We start from the raw sequence: 17,602 nt of genomic DNA, 5'->3' as shown, positions 1-17,602 counted from the left end.
CTCATCTATTATTGGGAGTGCACCACATCCACCCTGATTGAATTGGCCCTGCCAACACTGGTTCTCCTCTTGTGAGATTCTCCCTTCTCTTCATGTGTCATTATATAATGCCTGCATCTGTAACGTTCACTCAATGCATCTGAAGAAGTGGGTTTTTACCCACAAAAGCTTATGCCCAAATAAATCTGTAAGTCTTTAAGCTGCCACCGGACTCCTTGTTGTTCAAATACATAAATGGTTGTTACAAGGAGGAGGGTGAAAAACTGTTCTTCTTAATCTCTGAGGATAGGAGAAAAAGCAATGGGCTTAAATTGTAGCAAGCGAGGTTTAGCTTGGACATTAAGAAAAACTTCCTAACTCTCAGGGCTGTTAATCACTTGAATAAATTGCCCAGGGAGGTTGTGGAATATCCATTACTGGATATTTTTAAGAGCAGGTTATACAAATACCTGTCAGGGATGGTCTTGATAATGCTTAATCCTGCTATGAGTGCAGGGGACTGGACTAGATGACTTCTCAAGGTACTTTCCAGCCCTAAGATTCTATGATTCAGACACCTCACATATCCGAAGTGTAACCACATCACCCCAATCCTTAAATATCTCCATTAGCTCCCAGTTTATAGAAGAATGTGTTTACAATTCACCCTATATTTCAAAATCCTTCCATGCATTGTCTGCAAGTTTTCTGGATCGCACAGGTGAATTTCCCCAAAAGTTTTGGAGAGATTAGAGACAATTTGAGAAACTCACCAGGACTTTCCCAGGGAATTGATTGCTGACCCTGAGGTTGGTCTGATACACCTTGATCTGTAGAGGAGCGGTTTTGTTCTCCTGGAAGTAGACTTCAAAGTCCACCAGTCCCTCCGTCTTCTTGCACAGTGCCGTGAGCTGGTAGCGGCAGGTGCCTTGGAAGTTGTATCTCTGTCCATCAAAGGTGGCATAATGCAGATTTCTTGTCACAGAGCAGGTGGTGTAGCTGGAGGGGTAACAGCCCCGTACACCGTTCACTAGCCCACACCTCTCTGATTGTTTGCACGTGGCAGCCACGCATTCGACTTGTCTAGTGGCTGCGTTGCATATGCACCGTGTCCCACATGCCTCATCGACCCAGAAACTCTCACTGGGGGCATAGGGGCGCCCCTCAAACAGACATCCACAGTCACCCCTGGGTATGCATTTGCCCTGGCTCAGCACAAAGCCATCCTTGCACTGGCAGCTTTCCACACAGGGGTCTTGGCAGCTGCTGGGGGCTGACTTGTCCACACACGTGGCTGGGCAGGCTGTTCCACAGAGCTGGTACTGGCTGTTCTCCAGGGGGCACTCCAGGGCTGGGGAGTGAAGGACCCACAGATTTAGCAGCAAGTTCTCTCCAAGCAAAAGCAGTATTTAAAATAGACACAGGGGGATGTATCTTGTGGGGCTCTGAGAACTCTCGAATCCCAGTGACCTGAACAGGAGGTGAGGATGCACAGAACACTGCAGGAGGTGATCAGGATCAGGTCCAGGGTAGGAAGAGTATCTTAAAAAATGGCATCATTTTACCCCAACCATCCATGTGTTATCAGTGTGCGTTACATACTCAAAGTGACAGGCACCTTAGCAATACCAAATACTGTGGGTATAATAGAACCCAGGAGTCCTTTTTTGCCAATCACTGCTCAATCCCAAACCACTCGATCATGCACTCTCCCAAAACCAGGGCTAGAACTCAAGAGTGCTGAGCCCCAGGCTCCCCGGTCTAACCAGCAGACCGTAGACCTTGGCATACAAATCTGTACTCACGGCATCTGGCCAGCTGCCTCCATTCCCCAATCCTGACCCCCTCCAGCTGGCAGGCATCCGCGTAGGCCTTCAGGGCCTCACACAGGGCCTTTCTGTAGCCATCGTTGTGGCACAGATCGTATACGCAGTTGTCCAAGTAGACTGTAGGATCCACCTTGGTGTGGCACTGACTGAAGGGCCCATCAGAGACCTTGGTTATCAGGCCACATGAGGCCTCCTCCTTGTACTTTCTGGCTATGCTGGTGGCACAGGGCTTACAACCTCCAATGCAATCGTGCCAGCAAAACTGATCCTCATCTTCCACTGCCCAGCTTTTCCCCAGGGCGGTGACACTGGAAGCCAGGTCCCCATCTGGGATCCGGAAGTCATCAGAGAGGTCCTCATTATAGTTGCCGCACAGGCCGCACAGGCTGTTGGAGAAGACCCTGGGGACGGTGACCCTCAGGTGGTTGTTCCAGTCATAGTACACGCTGAGGTTGAAATTCGTGCGGAGGATGAGGGAGGTGCCGCTCTGATAGATCCGAAGGGCCCCGTTGTTGAGGTAGATGGGTAAGTGGGCCCTGGTGTTATTCACCTTCACAGTGAGAAAGAAAGGACAAAGGTCACAATTGAGTGCACTAGTCTGTCATTTCCAAAGTGGCCCCTACTCAGATTAGCAAGGGGTGTGAACTGGACCCCAATTCGAACCAGAATTACTTTAAAATATCATATTAAATGGAGCTGGGTGGAGAAATGTAATTCTTTTTGGAGGATTTCAATGTTTTGAAAGTTGTTTAATAATGGAACCACATTTCAAAAGTTGAGACTGGGATCCTAAATTCTTAACTTTCCTGCACAGGAAAAATCATGGTTTTAATAAAGACACTGGCGTTATAGATTATTACAGCAATCTGTAACCCAATAACCCACCCTTTTTGTCCTGTGATGTCAGTGGGTTTAACTACTTATGCTAAACAATCTTTTCCACCTTGTATTTAGCTATGACACTCTGAGGGCTCCTTTACATTTGGAAAGCTGCAGCTGTGGAAAATCCACACCCCTGAGCAACGCAGTTATACTGACCTATCCCCCGGAGCAGGTAGCGCTATGTTGAGAGGAGGGCATCTCCTATTGACATAGGTACCACCTGTCAGGGCATGGCTACACTACAAAATTAAGTTGACCTGATTTACGTCAGCATAAAGCCACCTCAGTGATTACATTGCTTGTGCATGTCTACTCTTTGCTCCTTGTGTCTGTGCAATGTGGAGCATTGTGGGATGACTTCTCAAAGCCAGTAACAGTCCATGTAATCAATGCAGTAATAATTGGAGATATACCAATCTCCTAGAACTGGAAGGGACCTTGAAAGGTCATTGAGTCCAGCCCCCTGCCTTCAGTAACAGGACCAAGTACTGATTTTTGCCCCAGATCCCTAAGTGCCCCCCTCAAGGATTGAACTCACAACCCTGGGTTTAGGAGGCCAATGCTCAAACCACTGAGCTATCCCTCTCCCCTACATTGCTATGGCATCGACCTAACTATGTTGACATTGACTCTACACCTCTCATGGAGGTGGAGTTATTAAGTCGATGAAACAGGGACAGTAATGTTGGCAGGAGCGAAATTTTACTGTAGACACTTACACAGTTAGCTCAAGGTCAACTGCTTTGCATTGACCTAGCACTGTAGTGCAGACTGGGCGGAGTACCTACACCAACCTGTCCTGCGCCCTAGGTAGAATCTTCACTAGGCGCTACAGCTGTGCAGCTCTGTAAGTGTAGACAAGCCCTTACGATGGCTTAGCTACATTGCTGGAGTGTGGATTTTTCACACCCCTGAACAGGCGCCGACTCTGTGGGTGCTCTGGGGCTGGAGCACAAATGAAAAACAAATAGTGGGTTCTGAGTACCCACTGGCAGCCCTGTGTATTAGCTCCTCCCCCTCCTTCCCAGGGTCTCCTGCCCACTGAGATCAGCTGTTCCGCAGTGTACAGGAGGTGCTGGGGGGGAGGCGGAGGGAGAGGAGCGGGGTTGGAAAGGGTTGCAGAGGGGGTAGGGGTTTGGGGGAAGGTATGTACAGTGGTTGGAGTCCTCCCTGGGAACCAAAATTTGGTGCCTATGTGCCCCTGAGCGACACATCTGGGTCAATCTAATTCTCTAGCATAAACCAGCCCTGAGTACCCTTCCCAGATCTGAAGAAGGGCTCTGGGTAGCTGGAAGACTTGTCCCTTTCACCAACAGAAGTTGGTCCAATAAGAGACATTACGTCTCCCACCTTGTCTCTCTAACACCCTGGGACCAGCATGGCGACCACGACACTGTAAACAGTTCAAAGGTTGGAATTTTGAGGGCGATGGGGCCTCATCAGTTAGCACCATTAGGAAGTGGCTACAGGGAAGGAGCTGTCACCTAGAGCTATTAGGAAGTGGAGGGGAGGGGGCCATATCTCAGGTTGCCAACTTTCTAATTGCAGAAAACTCAACACCCTTACTCTGCTCCCTGCTCTGAGGCCCCACCCCACTCAGAGGCCCCACCTCCATCGACTCTATACTCCTTCCCTCTGTCAATTGCTCTCTCCCATCCTTACTCACTTGCTGATTTTCATTGGGCTGGGGCAGGGTGTTGGGGTGCAGGAGGAGGTGAAGGCTGTGGCTGGGACGCGGGCTCTGGGGTAGGTCCGGGTGTGATATTCCCCTGGTGTTATACGGACTGGTGATCTGCTAGGTCCTTGACTCTGGGAGCCGGCCTTATCCTGCTCTGCTGTGAGAACCCACACTCCTGACCTGTTCACACACAGCCTCTGGCATGTAAGCAACTCCTTGGATTCAGTGGCATAGCCAGGATTGCTGCCCAGGAGGAGCGGCGGAGAAAAAAGGTGCATGTCCTTCGGCGGCCCTGCGCATGCGCCAAAATGCAGCCAAAAGATGGAGCGGCCCATGGGCAGGGCTTTGTCCGCTAGAGCCATTGGAGGGTTGTTTTGACCCTTGTCCCTGACACCTGGTACCTGACTCCAGATCTGGCTACTAGCCTTGACTGCCACTGCTCCAGCCAGTAGGTCTGACAGCCCATGTCCCAATTGCTGACATTAGCCCCAAGCACAGTGCTTCAGAAGTGGGTCATCGCCCCCTGCTGGCCACCTGCACCATTCTACGACACACAACTCCTGGTATTGCCATGATGGGAATTGGGGTCAGCACTGACTCCAAGGGGAGAGTGCGCCCTACTGGGATACCTCGACATATGAAAATAGTACAGCCCCCCCAGTACAGTGCTGTGGCTTCAGGGATAGCACCAATTCCGTAGCACCCTCTACTACGTAAACAATTCTACCGCCTGCAACACCTTCGGTAAACGTTTCCAAGGTATCCTCTCTAAGTACAGATCACACCCAGCACTTACCCCCACAAAGCCGACCTCAGCCCTGGCTGCTGTGACGGTGATTCCATCCACCTGGACAGTTACCGACCCAATGTAGAAGACCTGTGTGTTCCCACTGTTCTCGATCTTGGCCATGACATGGAAGGAGGGCAGGACGGAGTCATCTCTACAGGTCTTGGCCACAATGTATTTGCAGGTGCCGTGGAAATCATACACCCGTCCATCGAAGGTGTGGTAATGCAAGTAACCCCCAGCCCAGCACGTGGCCTGAGAGACTGGCACACACTCTGGCTGCCCATTTATCATCTTGCAAATAGTTCCTTCTCTGCAGCGAACCACACTGCAGGATGCAATAACTAGTGGCGAAAGACAATAGAAAGACAAGAAACACCAGACAAATCAGTTATACATGAGAGCAGAGAGGGGGCTGAGGGTGGTGTGAAAATTGGGATGAAATTTAATGTTGTTGGAATCCTTCTTCTTAATATAGCCTGTTTGTGAAATGGACCAAATGATCTATCTAATCTATCTATCTATCTAATCCCCATACACATTTCCTTTGTACAGTTCCCAAACCTCCCACAAGTCCTCTGCTGGGAAATCTCAGTGAGAGATTTGGTGAGACCATAGCAGTCTTTGAGCCAGCAGAGCCAGCTCCTATGTCACCCTCCCCACAGCCTCTAGTGTAGGTGGTGAACACAGAGGGCCATGTGACAGGGAGTATGGAGCAGAGCCCTTAAATGCAACCCAAACCTCATGGGAGTCGACTACAAGTGGCATGTCCAGGTGAGGTTGAGTAGGAAATCAACGGGACCCTCTTGGGATTGGGTCAAGTCAGCTGTTCTCCTTCTGCCTGTGGGTTGGGTTGCTAGGTGTCCGGTTTTCGACCAGAAAGTCTAGTCAAAAAGGGAACCTGGCCATGTCCGGTCATCACTGCTGACCGGACACTAAAAGTCCAGTTACCTGCAGTAACCTGCCTCTGCCACCCAGGGGAGGGGGAGAGTAGAAGCTGCTGCTGGAGCCTGGAGAAGCACTCGGCAACAGCTCCGGCGGAGAAAGGTACCAGCATACCAGTAGCTCCCCATCCTGCCCTGAGCATGGCTCTCCTTCCCCATCCTGCCCCAGTCACCCCTTCACCCCCAGAGTCCTACTCTCTCTCCAACGTCCTGCCCCAGTCACCCCTCCACCCCTAGAGCCCTGCTCAGCTGTCAGGGGGAGAGTCGGGGTGGAAAGGGCAGTGAGCGACAGTGGGTGAGGGAAGAGGATCAGGGGACAGGGCCTTGAGGGAAAGAGGTGGAACAAGGGGCAGAACCTTGGGGGAAGAGCTGGATTAGGGAGACAGGGGAGGTTCTGGCGCTCAGTGTCCAGTTTTCACAAATGAGGGAGTTGGTCACCCTACCTGTGGGGTCATGGAGGTGGCTGCATGCCCAGCTTCTATTAGCACTGCCACCTGGCTGCCTTATGCATACTATGGAGTGAGGGAGCTGCCCCGGAGCGCACACACTGCATCCAGGGATGGCAGATGGCAGGAACAGGGTATATAGCCACCGCCATGTCAACCCAATGGGCGGGAGGTGGCCATGGCGCTCATTCAGTTTCATGGGAAGTGTCAGGCTGGGTCAGAAAATGACCTGACCTTCTTGGGCTTGGGCTCTTCCAATATTAGGCACAAGCAGACATCCAGCATGGAGCAGACAAGGAGAGTGGCTGAGAGGTGATGGGCTCTGACACTGCCCAGCTCACTGGTGGTCCCTATGGGACTGCATGTAGCCAGGGTGTTCTGTCTATAGCAGCTCCCAGGCTGCGCCCACGGAGAGAATCACAGAGTGTGCTCAGCTCCCTGACAGTTGCCCACCCGACTCTGCTGGAGAGACCCAACAAGTCTTCCCATCTTTCCAGTCGAAATTTTGTACTATTACAAGTCAGAGTTCGAGGCTAAATGAAGGGGGAGAGACAGTGAGAAAGGTGAGGAGACATAACCACAGCTGCTTACTCGCTGCCCGGTACAATAACCCTTCAGGGCACGTTTCAAACAATGACTGTCCTGTACCTTTGCTGATGCAGGCCCTGACGCCATCTCTAATCTGGCAGATGTCTTCTCGGGAGCAGCTGTGGGCTTTACAAGTCACCCCTCGAGCAGGAACGCAGGTGCAGCTTTGCTGACACTCGTTCATCAGGACCGTCTCATTGGGCTGATGGAATGTTTGGAAAACAGGAAATAACAGAATGTAACTGGAAACAATTATTTAAAATAATTGTTGACAGCGCTAAACCCAGAACTGTGGATGTGGTTTTCTAATAGATGTGCTCTCAGAATGATATTGGGGCGGCTCTCTGGCCTGGGTTATGCAGGAGGGCAGACTAGATGATCACAATGGAGCCTTCTGGCCTTAGAATCTATGTATCTATAAAAATGTCCATTATGTCATAATATTATTTCCTCTTGCCTTTAGAGAGAAAGGCTGTGTAATGGACTGAGGACTGGGATTAAGGCTACTCACGCACTAGGTGGCCTTGAGCAAGTCACTGCTCCTACCTGTTCCTCAGTTTCCTCACAACAGGCACACATCATAAAATCTTCTGGCCTTTTTTGGCATTTTGAGCATTAGATACTAGTCGAAAGGGAAGCCAGCCTTGATGGACCAATGCTCTTGACAGAGCAAAAATTAGATCAGACTCAGAAGCTCTAGCGGGGGTGGTACCTTGTAATATCTCCCACTCTCAAAGCACCCACAGCTTTCTCCAGTCACACAGCCCTGGCCATCGAAGAAGAAGCCATCGTCACACTGGCAGCCTTCAGCACAGGTCTCCGGGCAGTCCATAATGTCTCCAGAGCAGGTGATGGTGCAGACGTCGGTGCAGACCTCATAGTGGCTGTTGACTGGGCAGCTCACAGCTTAAATAGAGAGAGAAATAAATTATGACTGGAAAGATCTCACACCACAGCCTAGAGCGACAGACATGAAGGAGAGGAGAGCAGGAGAGGGAGGAGAGGAACAAGACACCTTTTGAAGGAAACATGAGATTATTGGTTCCCACCCAGAAGAGTTCCAGAAGAAACCCAGAAACCCAGGAACAAGATGCCAAGTAACATGACCCCTCTCCCTTCCCCAGTGCATCCCAGAGCTCCTACACTATCAGCGCACTTACGGCAGAAGGTGGTGTTCCTCCACGGCAGGATGGGGGCCCCGGCCTCTTGGCAGGCCGTTACGTAGCTGTGGATGCTGTGGCACAGAACCTGTGCATCCCCATTGGCCAGGCACAGATCATACAGGCAGTTGCTCTGATACACACTGGGACTAACCGTGCCATGGCAGGCCGCAAAGGGGCCGTCGGGGTCTGTGAGCAGCCCACAGGAGTTGCGCCCTTTGAAGACCTCCTTCTTCTTCTCTTCGCAAACTGGACAGCTGTTTCCAGCACATCTGTCTGTGCAGGATGCTCCTGGGATCTGGACTTCCCAAGCAGAGCCAAATGCTGCCGCATCAGGGACTGTCCTGCCATCAGGGAGCAGGAACTCCTCATCTTCCTGTCCGTTGTAGTTCCCGCACAGGCCGCACGTCTGGCCCTCGTAGCTCTCTGAGATAGTGACCCTGGTCTGGTAAACCAAGTCATAGCTCACAGTGAGGCCGAAGTTGGTTTGCACCAGAATGTTTGTGCCATGTTGATACGCTCTAAGTCGCCCATCAGCCACAATCACTGGGAGGTTGTGGGACATGCTGTTCACCTGGAAGAGAGAGAACATTCCCTTTGAACATCCCTCTGCTCTCACTGACACACGGCATAAATCAGAATGACTCCAGATTTCACTTTGGGATGACTTGTCCTCACTTTCCAAGGTCTTCACATTGTCGTCCTAGTCTACATCATGTCTCTCCTCTCCTCTTCACCTCATCTCTCTCCCGGTTCTCTCTTTACCAACCCTATTTTCTCCAAACTCGGTTGGCTTGCACCTCATTTTCATGTGAGCTCCTGCCCACAGAACACTCTCCTACTTCTTGTCTATCTCCCCTTCTCTCTTAAACACCCACTTCCCTGGTGATGCCTCATTCCTTCACCTCGTGCCTTCTTCTCCTATCTCGACCAATTTTCCACATCTTGTATTTGTCCCACATTCTACAGGCCACTATCATCTGATGCCACTGAAGAGTGCCAAAAGAAACTACACCATCTGCTCAAGAAACTCCCTGCTATAGCACAGGAACAAATCCACTCGGATATACGCCCAGAGCCCCAACCAGGGGTATTCTATCTGCTACCCAAGATCCATAAACCTGGAAACCATGGACACCCCATCATCTCGGGCATTGGCACTCTTACAGCAGGATTGTCTGGCTGTTTGGACTCTCTCCTCAAACCCTACATGACCAGCACTCCTAGCTATCTTCGAGATACCCCCACCGACTTCCTGAAGAAACTATCATGCACTGGTGATCTTCCTGAAAACACCATCCTGGCCACCATGGACGTAGACGCTCTTTATACCAATATTCCACATGAGGATGGACAAGAAGCTGTCAAGAACAGTATCCCTGATGAGGCCACGGCATACCAAGTGGCTGAGCTTTGTGACTCTGTTCTCACCCACAACCATTTCAGATTTGGGGAAAACTTATACCTTCAGGTCAGAAGCACTGGTATGGGTACCCGCATGGCCCCACAGTATGCCAACATTTATATGGCTGACTTAGAACAACGCTTCCTCAGATCTCATCCCCTAGTGCCTCTGCTCCACTTGCACTACATTGATGACATCTTCATCATATAGACCCACGGGAAGGAGGACCTTGAAGAATTCCCCTGGATTTAAACAATTTCCACCCCATCAACCTCAGCCTGGACCAGTCCACACAAGAGATCCACTTCCTGAACACTACAGTGCAAATAAGTGATGGTCACATTAACACCACCCTATATCGGAAACCTACTGACCGCTACATGCCTCTAGCTTCCATCCAGGACACATCACACGATCCATTGTCTACAGCCAAGCCATAAGATACAACTGAATTTGCTCAAATCCCTTAGACAGAGACAAATACCCACAACATCTCTATCAAGCATTCTTAAAACTACAATACCCACCTGGGGAAGTGAGGAAACAGATTGACAGAGTGAGACAGGTACCCAGAAGTCACCTAATACAGGACAGGCCCAACAAAGAAAATAACACAACAGCACTGGTCATCACATACAGCCCACAGCTAAAAACTCTCCAGCACATCATCAACGATCTACAACCTATCCTGGAAAATGATCCCTCACTCTCACAGACCTTGGGAAGCAGGCCAGTCCTCGCTTACGGACAGCCTCCCAACCCGAAGCAAATACTCACTAGCTACTACACACCACACCACAGAAACACTAGCCCAGGAACCAATCCCTGTAACAAACCTTGTTGCCTACTCTGTCCCCATATCTACCCTAGCGACACCATCAGAGGACCCAACCACATCAGCCACATCATCAGGGACTCATTCACCTGCCCGTCTACTAATGTGATATATGCCATCATGTGCCAGCAATGCCCCTCTGCCATGTACATTGGCCAAACCAGACAGTCTCTACGTAAAGAATCAATGGACACAAATCGGACATCAGGAACGGTAACATACAAAAGCCAGTAGGAGAACACTTCAATCTTCCTGAATATTCTATAAGAGATTTAAAAGTAGCCATACTTGAACGAAAAAACTTCAGAAACAGACTTCAAAGAGAAACTGCAGAACTAAAATTCATTTGCAAATTTAACACCATTAATTTGGGCTTCAATAGGGACTGGGATAATAGGGACAAAAGCAACTTTACCTCTCCTGGAATTGACACCTCCTCATCAGTTATTGGGAGTGAACTACAGGCAACCGGACTGTATTGGCCGTGCCAACACTTGTTGTCCACTTGTGAGGTAACTCCCTTCTCTTCATGTGTTGGTATAATAATGCCTGCATCCATAATTTTCACTCCATGCAACTGAAGACGTGGGTTTTTATCCTGTAGCAGGGTGGATTCCCTGCTCCGGGTTTTAAGGGGTTTGAAAGCAGCTTGGCAGGGCTTGAGAGCTGCTACTCTCAAGCTGGGCTGATTGGGGAAGTAGCTGCAGCTGGGCCACACCCCAATCAGGCCATAGCTGGCCCCTATAAAAGGCTATGAGCCAGGAGCCCAGACAGTCTCTCTCTGGCTATAGAGAGAGATGGGCCTGGCTGCTTAGGCGCTTGAGACTGGATACCTGAGTGCAGCAGGACTGGGGAAGGCTGAGGAGCTGGGGAGCTCCAGCCTAGAAAGCCCCAGGCTGCGGCCTAGCGATGGGCCAATAGGTACTGGGGGTTGCAGGGGGCAACCCAGGGGTAGGCCAAGGCAGCAGGTCCAAACCCAACTTTGCCTGTGATGAGTAGGCTGATACTGCAGTCTGTCCCAGAGTGTGGGGCTAGACAATGACTGGCAGTAGCCAATACTGAGGCAAGGTAGGGATAGAGGGTGGGGGTTCCCTGAGAGAGAAAGGAAGACCCAGAGAGAGAAAGGGGTTACTGCTAGGGGGCAGCACCCCATGTAAAAGGGCAACCTCCCCTGCGTGTATATCTCCTCCTGGGGATAGGATGAGAGAGTTGGTCAAGTTACTTAGTGTGTTGCTGGAAGGTGCTCAAATACTACATGGATGTGCATGGTATAAGAATTTGTAAGCGGGTGGATTGTTCTTTAAGGCCAGTAGGCCAGCCAACCCTGATTACTAAGGAGGCACACCTGAGCAGGAACCACCTGATTCCCCTATAAGAGCAGCAGGAGGAGGAAGATGGGAGGCTGGCCCTGCAGAGAGAGTTCTCAGAGAGAACAGAAGAGAATCCAGAGGCTGATGAGTGTGAATAGACTCCAGCAGGGAAACTTGAAATTTGGGGAGCACGACTACAGACAGGAAAGACCTTGGAGTGACCTGGTATGGAGAAAAATGGATGGACTTGAAAACTTTATTTTGTATGTTTGCTAATTTAATAATCCAGACCCTAAGGAGGCCAGTTTGTCTTGTGAGCTATTAGTTTTGAGGAGTCCAAGAGGGGAAAATGAGGCAGATCACCTGGAGCACAACCTTTGCCATGACGAGACATTAGCTGGATATGAGTCAACAGTGTGCCCTTGTTGCCAAGAAGGCTAACGGCATTTTGGGCTGTGTAAGTAGGGGCATTGCCAGCAGATCGAGGGATGTGATTACTCCCCTCTATTCGACATTGGTAAGGTCTCATCTGGAGGACTGTGTCCTGTTTTGAGCCCCACACTACAAGAAGGATGTGGAAAAATTGGAACGAGTCCAGCAGAGGGCAACAAAAATGATTAGGGGGCTGGAGCACATGACTTATGAGGAGAGGCTGAGGGAACTGGGATTCTTTAGTCTGCAAAAGAGAAGGATGAGGGGGGATTGATAGCTGCTTTCAACTACCTGAAAGAGGGTTCCAGAGAGGATGGATCTAAACTGTTCTCAGTGGTACCAGATGACAGAACAAGGAGTAATGGTCTCAAGTTGCTGTGGGGGAGGTTTAGGTTGGATATTAGGAAAAACTTTTTCACTCAGAGTGGTGAAGTATTGGAATGGGTTACCTAGGGAGGTGGTGGAATCTCCTTTATTAGAGGTTTTTAAGGTCAGGCTTGACAAAGCCCTGGCTGGGATGATTTAATTGAGGATTGGTCCTGCTTTGAGCAGGGGGTTGGACTAGATGACCTCCTGAGGTCCCTTCCAACCCTGATATTCTATGATTAGGGAAATGGCCTAACTACAAACAAACCTGTGTAGACTAGAATAAAATCTCTATCCATGAGAATGTGGAGAACTTACCATGATGAGCCCCTGTTTGTTTTGCAGCAGGGTGAGTGTGATCCCGTACACCTGAATGGACACCAGCTTGGCCACGGACATGTTCCTGGTGCCCCAATCTTCTTTCTCTACGTTGATGGTGAATGGTGTAAGGTGGCTGGCATCAGTGCAGGTCTTGGCCAGGATGTAGGTGCAGGTGCCTTGGAAGTCAAAGGGGACCCCATCGAAAGAGAGGTAGTGGGACTGGCCAGAGGCAGAACAGGTCGCAGATCCAAATGGATGGCATTTCTTGACACCGTCCACCACCCTGCATTGCTCACCAGAGCCGCAGGAGAATGCCTTACACACAACCTCCCCACCAGCCTGACACACACACTGCTCTTCGCATGAACCACTCGGGTGGAAGGTCTCCCCAGCCTGGTAGTAAAGTCCCCAGTGGAGGCATCCGCACTGGGAAATGGGGACGCAGCTGTCACCACTGAGAACGAAGCCCTCGTCACACACGCAGCCTTCCTTACACTGGGTCGTGCATTGCACCGGGGCATAGAGGTGGCTGCATGTCAGATCGCAGCTGCTGCTGCAGAATTCATAGTGACTGTTCGGGGGACAGGAAGGAGCTGTAATTAGAACAAAGAGTTAGCTCATATAGTGCATTAGCAATGTGCGCAATGAACCATCACAGAACATGCAATTTCCTCCTATTTTTCTATTTCCTTGGTTTGGTTAATTAATAAAAGGCACCATCTGTAATCCAGTTCCAGGTCTGGTTATATGGTTGCTCCAAAAAAAAACAGGCAATGGGATACAGGTAATCTCTTTCCTAAGGCTAGGCTTCCAATTTGGACCAAGGTCAAGTTGTAAGGTGTGGAGAGGCCATTGACCTGGAATTGTTCCGCAGAGCTTTTCACCACTAGCTTTTTGCTTTGAGTCCAGGTCAATAGTGCCTAAAAGTCACTCCCAGATGATGACTTATGGGAGATGAGTTGGTGGGTTCTCAGACCAGTTCCTAGTGAACAGACATCTCAATTAATGAGTCACCACTGTGATATAGCATGGCCAGAGGGCAGCAGGAGAGGGTTAGAAGGGAGCCTTATTCCCTGTAGAGGGAAGAAAGTTTGCTATAGATTAATTAGAGCACCTGAAGCCAATTAGAGCACCTGCAGTCAGTCACCTGATAAAACCCCCTGCTTCAATGAGACAGGGGAGGAGTTGTAGCAGGAAGGATTGGTGTTGGAGCTGAGAACAGTTTGGAGGAGTTGGAAGAGAAAGGAGTGGTGTTGGAGCAGAGAACAGTTTGGAGGAGTTGGAGCAGAAAAGATTGGTGTTGGAGCAGAGAACAGTTTGAAGGAATTGGAGAAGAGGGGATTGGTGTTGGAGCAGAGAACAGTTTGAAGGGAAACAGAGGAAAGTTTGGAGAAGTGTTGCGGTGGGCTAAGAAGTCCAAGACCCTAGGTAAGGGGAACCTGGCTTGTGCAGAGGGAGGACAGGAAGCCCCCACAAGCTGAAGGGCAGGAGAGGGAAGTAGCCCAGGGGAAGGAACCGTCAGTTCAAGTGGTTCACCACTATCCTCAGGGCCCCTGGGCTGGGACCTGGAGTAGAGGACGGGCCAAGGTCCCTCCTTCTCCCCTCCCCTCCCCTCCTCTAGGACACTAGTGGGGCAATTAATATTCCAATTCAGGGGCAAGAAATGGTGCCCTGAACCCCCCCCCAAAGAAGAGAAAGTGTGATACCCATCATAATAGCGCCAGCAATTTGCCACATGACCATGTCCCAGCTCTAATTATGTCCCAGTCTCAGCAGATAAGCCAAGGACAAGATGGGCCATGAAGGGCACCACTACATCTTTAGCAAAGCTTTTGATACCATCTCCCACAGTATTCTTGCCAGGAAGTTCAAAAAAGTATGGATTGGATGAATAGACTAAAAGGTGGATAGAAAGCTGGCTAGATTTTCGGGCTCAACAGGTAGTGATCAATGTCTCAATATCTAGTTGGCAGCCGGTATCAAGCGAAGTACCCCAGGGGTCAGTCCTGGGGCCAGTTTTGTTCAACATCTTTATTAATGATCTAGATGATGGCCTAGATTGCACCATCAGCAAGTTCGCAGATGACACTAAACTGGGGGGAGAGATAGATATGCTGGAAGGTAGGGATAGGGTCAAGAGTGACCTACACAATTTGGAGGATTGGGCCAAAAGAAATCTGATGAGGTTCAACAAGGAGAAGTGCACAGTCCTGCACTTAGGAAGGAAGAATTCCATGCACCGCTACAGGCTGGGGACCAACTGGTTAAGCAGTAGTTCTAAAGAAAAGGACCTGGAAATTACAGTGGATGAGTAGCTGGATACAAGTCAGCAGTGTGCCCTTGTTGCCAAGAAGGATAAGGGCATATTAGGCTGCATTAGTAGGAGTATTGCCAGCAGATCGAGGGAAGTGATTAATCCCCTCTATTTGGCAGTGGTGAAGCCACATCTGGAGTAAAATATCCAGTTTCTCCCCCCCCCCACCCCGTCCCCGATACAGAAAAGATGTGGACAAATTGGAGAGAGTCCAGCAGAATGAAAATGATTAGGGAGCTGGGGCACATGACTTATGAGGAGAGGCTGAGGGAACTGGGCTTGTTTAGTCTGCAGAAGAGAAGAGTGAGGGGGGATTTGATAGTATCCTTCAACTACCTGAAGTGGGGTTCCAAAGAGGATGTAGCTAGGCTGTTCTCAGTGGTGGCAAATGACAGAACAAGAAGCTGTGGTCTCAAGTTGCAGTGGGGGAGGTCTAGTTTGGATATTAGAAACACTAACTGAGGGAACTGGGATTGTTTAGTCTGCAGAAGAGAAGAATGAGGAGGGATTTGATAGCTGCTTTCAACTACCTGAAAGGGGGTTCCAAAGAGGATGGATCTAGACTGTTCTCAGTGGTAGAAGATGACAGAACAAGGAGTAATGGTCTCAAGTTGCAGAGTGGGAGGTTTAGGTTGGACATTAGGAAAAACTTTTTCACTAGTAGGGTGGTGAAGAACTGGAATGGGTTACCTAGGGAGGTGGTGGAATCTCCTTCCTTAGTTGTTTTTAAGGTCAGGCTTGACAAAGCCCTGGCTGGGATGATTTAGTTGGGTTTGGTTCTACTTTGAGCAGGGGGTTGGACTAGATGACCTCCTGAGGTCTTTTCCAACCCTAATCTTTTATGGTTCTATCTGTAGACAGTGCCCCTCTGGCCTGGGGTGCAGCACATTGACAGGGCCCCGTGAGGGGGCAGCTTCTACAGCCACTGCCTGTGCTGTATCCATGCTTTGGGATCCTTTGTTAATTAAGAAATGTTCTACATCACTTGATGAGCTCAGCATTTAAACAAACATCTACCAGCCAACTTGGAAGAGTGATCCCCATGAAGTAGGCAGTGGTGAACACGGGGGACTCACAGCAGAATTTCATTGTCCTCCAAGGATGCACCATAGCTCCATCTTCCTGACATGCCTCAGCATAGCCAGCAATCGCCTGGCAGACGTTATTCTCCCGCCCACTGAGGACGCAATAGCCGTGTACACAGTCTACGAAGTATCCATGCGGGTCCACTTTGCTGTGACATCCTTTGAAGGGGCCACTCTTGTGAAGGATGATCCCACACTGCCCTCTGCTACCTCGTTGTTGTTTTTCAATAGCCTCTACCCTTGCACATGGTGGTATCATTACTGCAGAGCATCCCGGGAGGTCGCCCACCTTCCAGCTCTGGCCAAAGCTGAGGGGGCTTGGTGCCAGCGTGCCATCCCTCATGAGCATGTCGTCCTCCCTGTCACTGTTGAAGTTGCCACACAGACCGCACACAGCTCCCGTGTAGGTGACTGGCAGAGTGACCGTGGTGCGTCCTGACCACCCGGCAAAGGTAATGGTGAGGCCAAAGTCTGCCTGGATCACTGTGGCCCAGCCATTTCTATACACAGAGATTTTCTTATCAATGAGGTTGAAGGGAAGATTCATCAGGAAACTGTTCACCTGTTAAAGCAAGACACATGGGATATGAAACATCGCTCGCCTCTGCTGGTACCTCTCACCCCAGCACAGAGCTCTGGTCCATGATTACAATAATAAGCCACCTCTGTTCAAAGAATCATCAAGTCTGGCCTGCTTCCTTCCCTACAGCTTGCCTGAATCCCAGCTCTAACCAGACTTGAATTTCCCCTGGCATTAGCTATTGCAGGTCCCTCCTCTCTGTCCTACTTGAGCCCCAGCTCTCCAGGATCCCACCTCTGCTGGATGCTATTGACACTGTGAGGGAGTGCTCACCCCACAACTGCCCCTGAAAAGGTTAAGGTGGCTAGAGGGGCCAATTAACCACCTAAGATGCACCTGGAGGAGGAACCAGGGACCAATGAGAACTAATTAAAGGATGAAGCTCACCTGAACAGGAACAGGTCGGGCTGGTATAAAGCAAGGTAGCTGATGGCAGAAGGGGGCTGCAGGGGGAAGGTGTCTGCAGTTACACTCTGAGGCTAGGGAGAGGGGAGGTTTGGCCAGGAGGGAAGGGTGTACCCGGAGAAGGGCGGAGAAGGAGACTGATAGAGGCAACATAGGAAGCAAGCCAAGGAAACAGAAACAAGGCATGGGACAGGATAGACCTTAGCTGCTGGTTTTAGGGTCCTTGGGCTGGAACCCAAAGACGAGGGTGAGCCCA

At 50.2% G+C, this 17,602-nt stretch overlaps 1 protein-coding gene across 1 annotated transcript in view; it reads right to left on the bottom strand.

Annotated features, from left to right (window-relative positions):
- Positions 1 to 17,602, bottom strand: part of LOC120390529 (IgGFc-binding protein-like) — a 197,424-nt gene that overhangs the window by 98,732 nt on the left and 81,090 nt on the right. The window contains exons 28-35 of the mRNA XM_039513258.1: positions 16,353 to 16,923; positions 12,960 to 13,555; positions 8,294 to 8,867; positions 7,846 to 8,039; positions 7,194 to 7,335; positions 5,165 to 5,499; positions 1,785 to 2,358; positions 753 to 1,330 (exon numbers count right to left, since the gene is read on the bottom strand). Of these exons, the coding sequence (XP_039369192.1) occupies positions 753 to 1,330; positions 1,785 to 2,358; positions 5,165 to 5,499; positions 7,194 to 7,335; positions 7,846 to 8,039; positions 8,294 to 8,867; positions 12,960 to 13,555; positions 16,353 to 16,923 (3,564 nt within the window). The remainder of the gene's footprint in view (positions 1 to 752; positions 1,331 to 1,784; positions 2,359 to 5,164; positions 5,500 to 7,193; positions 7,336 to 7,845; positions 8,040 to 8,293; positions 8,868 to 12,959; positions 13,556 to 16,352; positions 16,924 to 17,602) is intronic.

This window comes from Mauremys reevesii, linkage group 24 (genome assembly GCF_016161935.1).
Source record: "Mauremys reevesii isolate NIE-2019 linkage group 24, ASM1616193v1, whole genome shotgun sequence".
NCBI classification, from domain to species: domain Eukaryota; kingdom Metazoa; phylum Chordata; order Testudines; family Geoemydidae; genus Mauremys; species Mauremys reevesii.
This window is presented reverse-complemented; position numbering and strand designations above follow the sequence as displayed.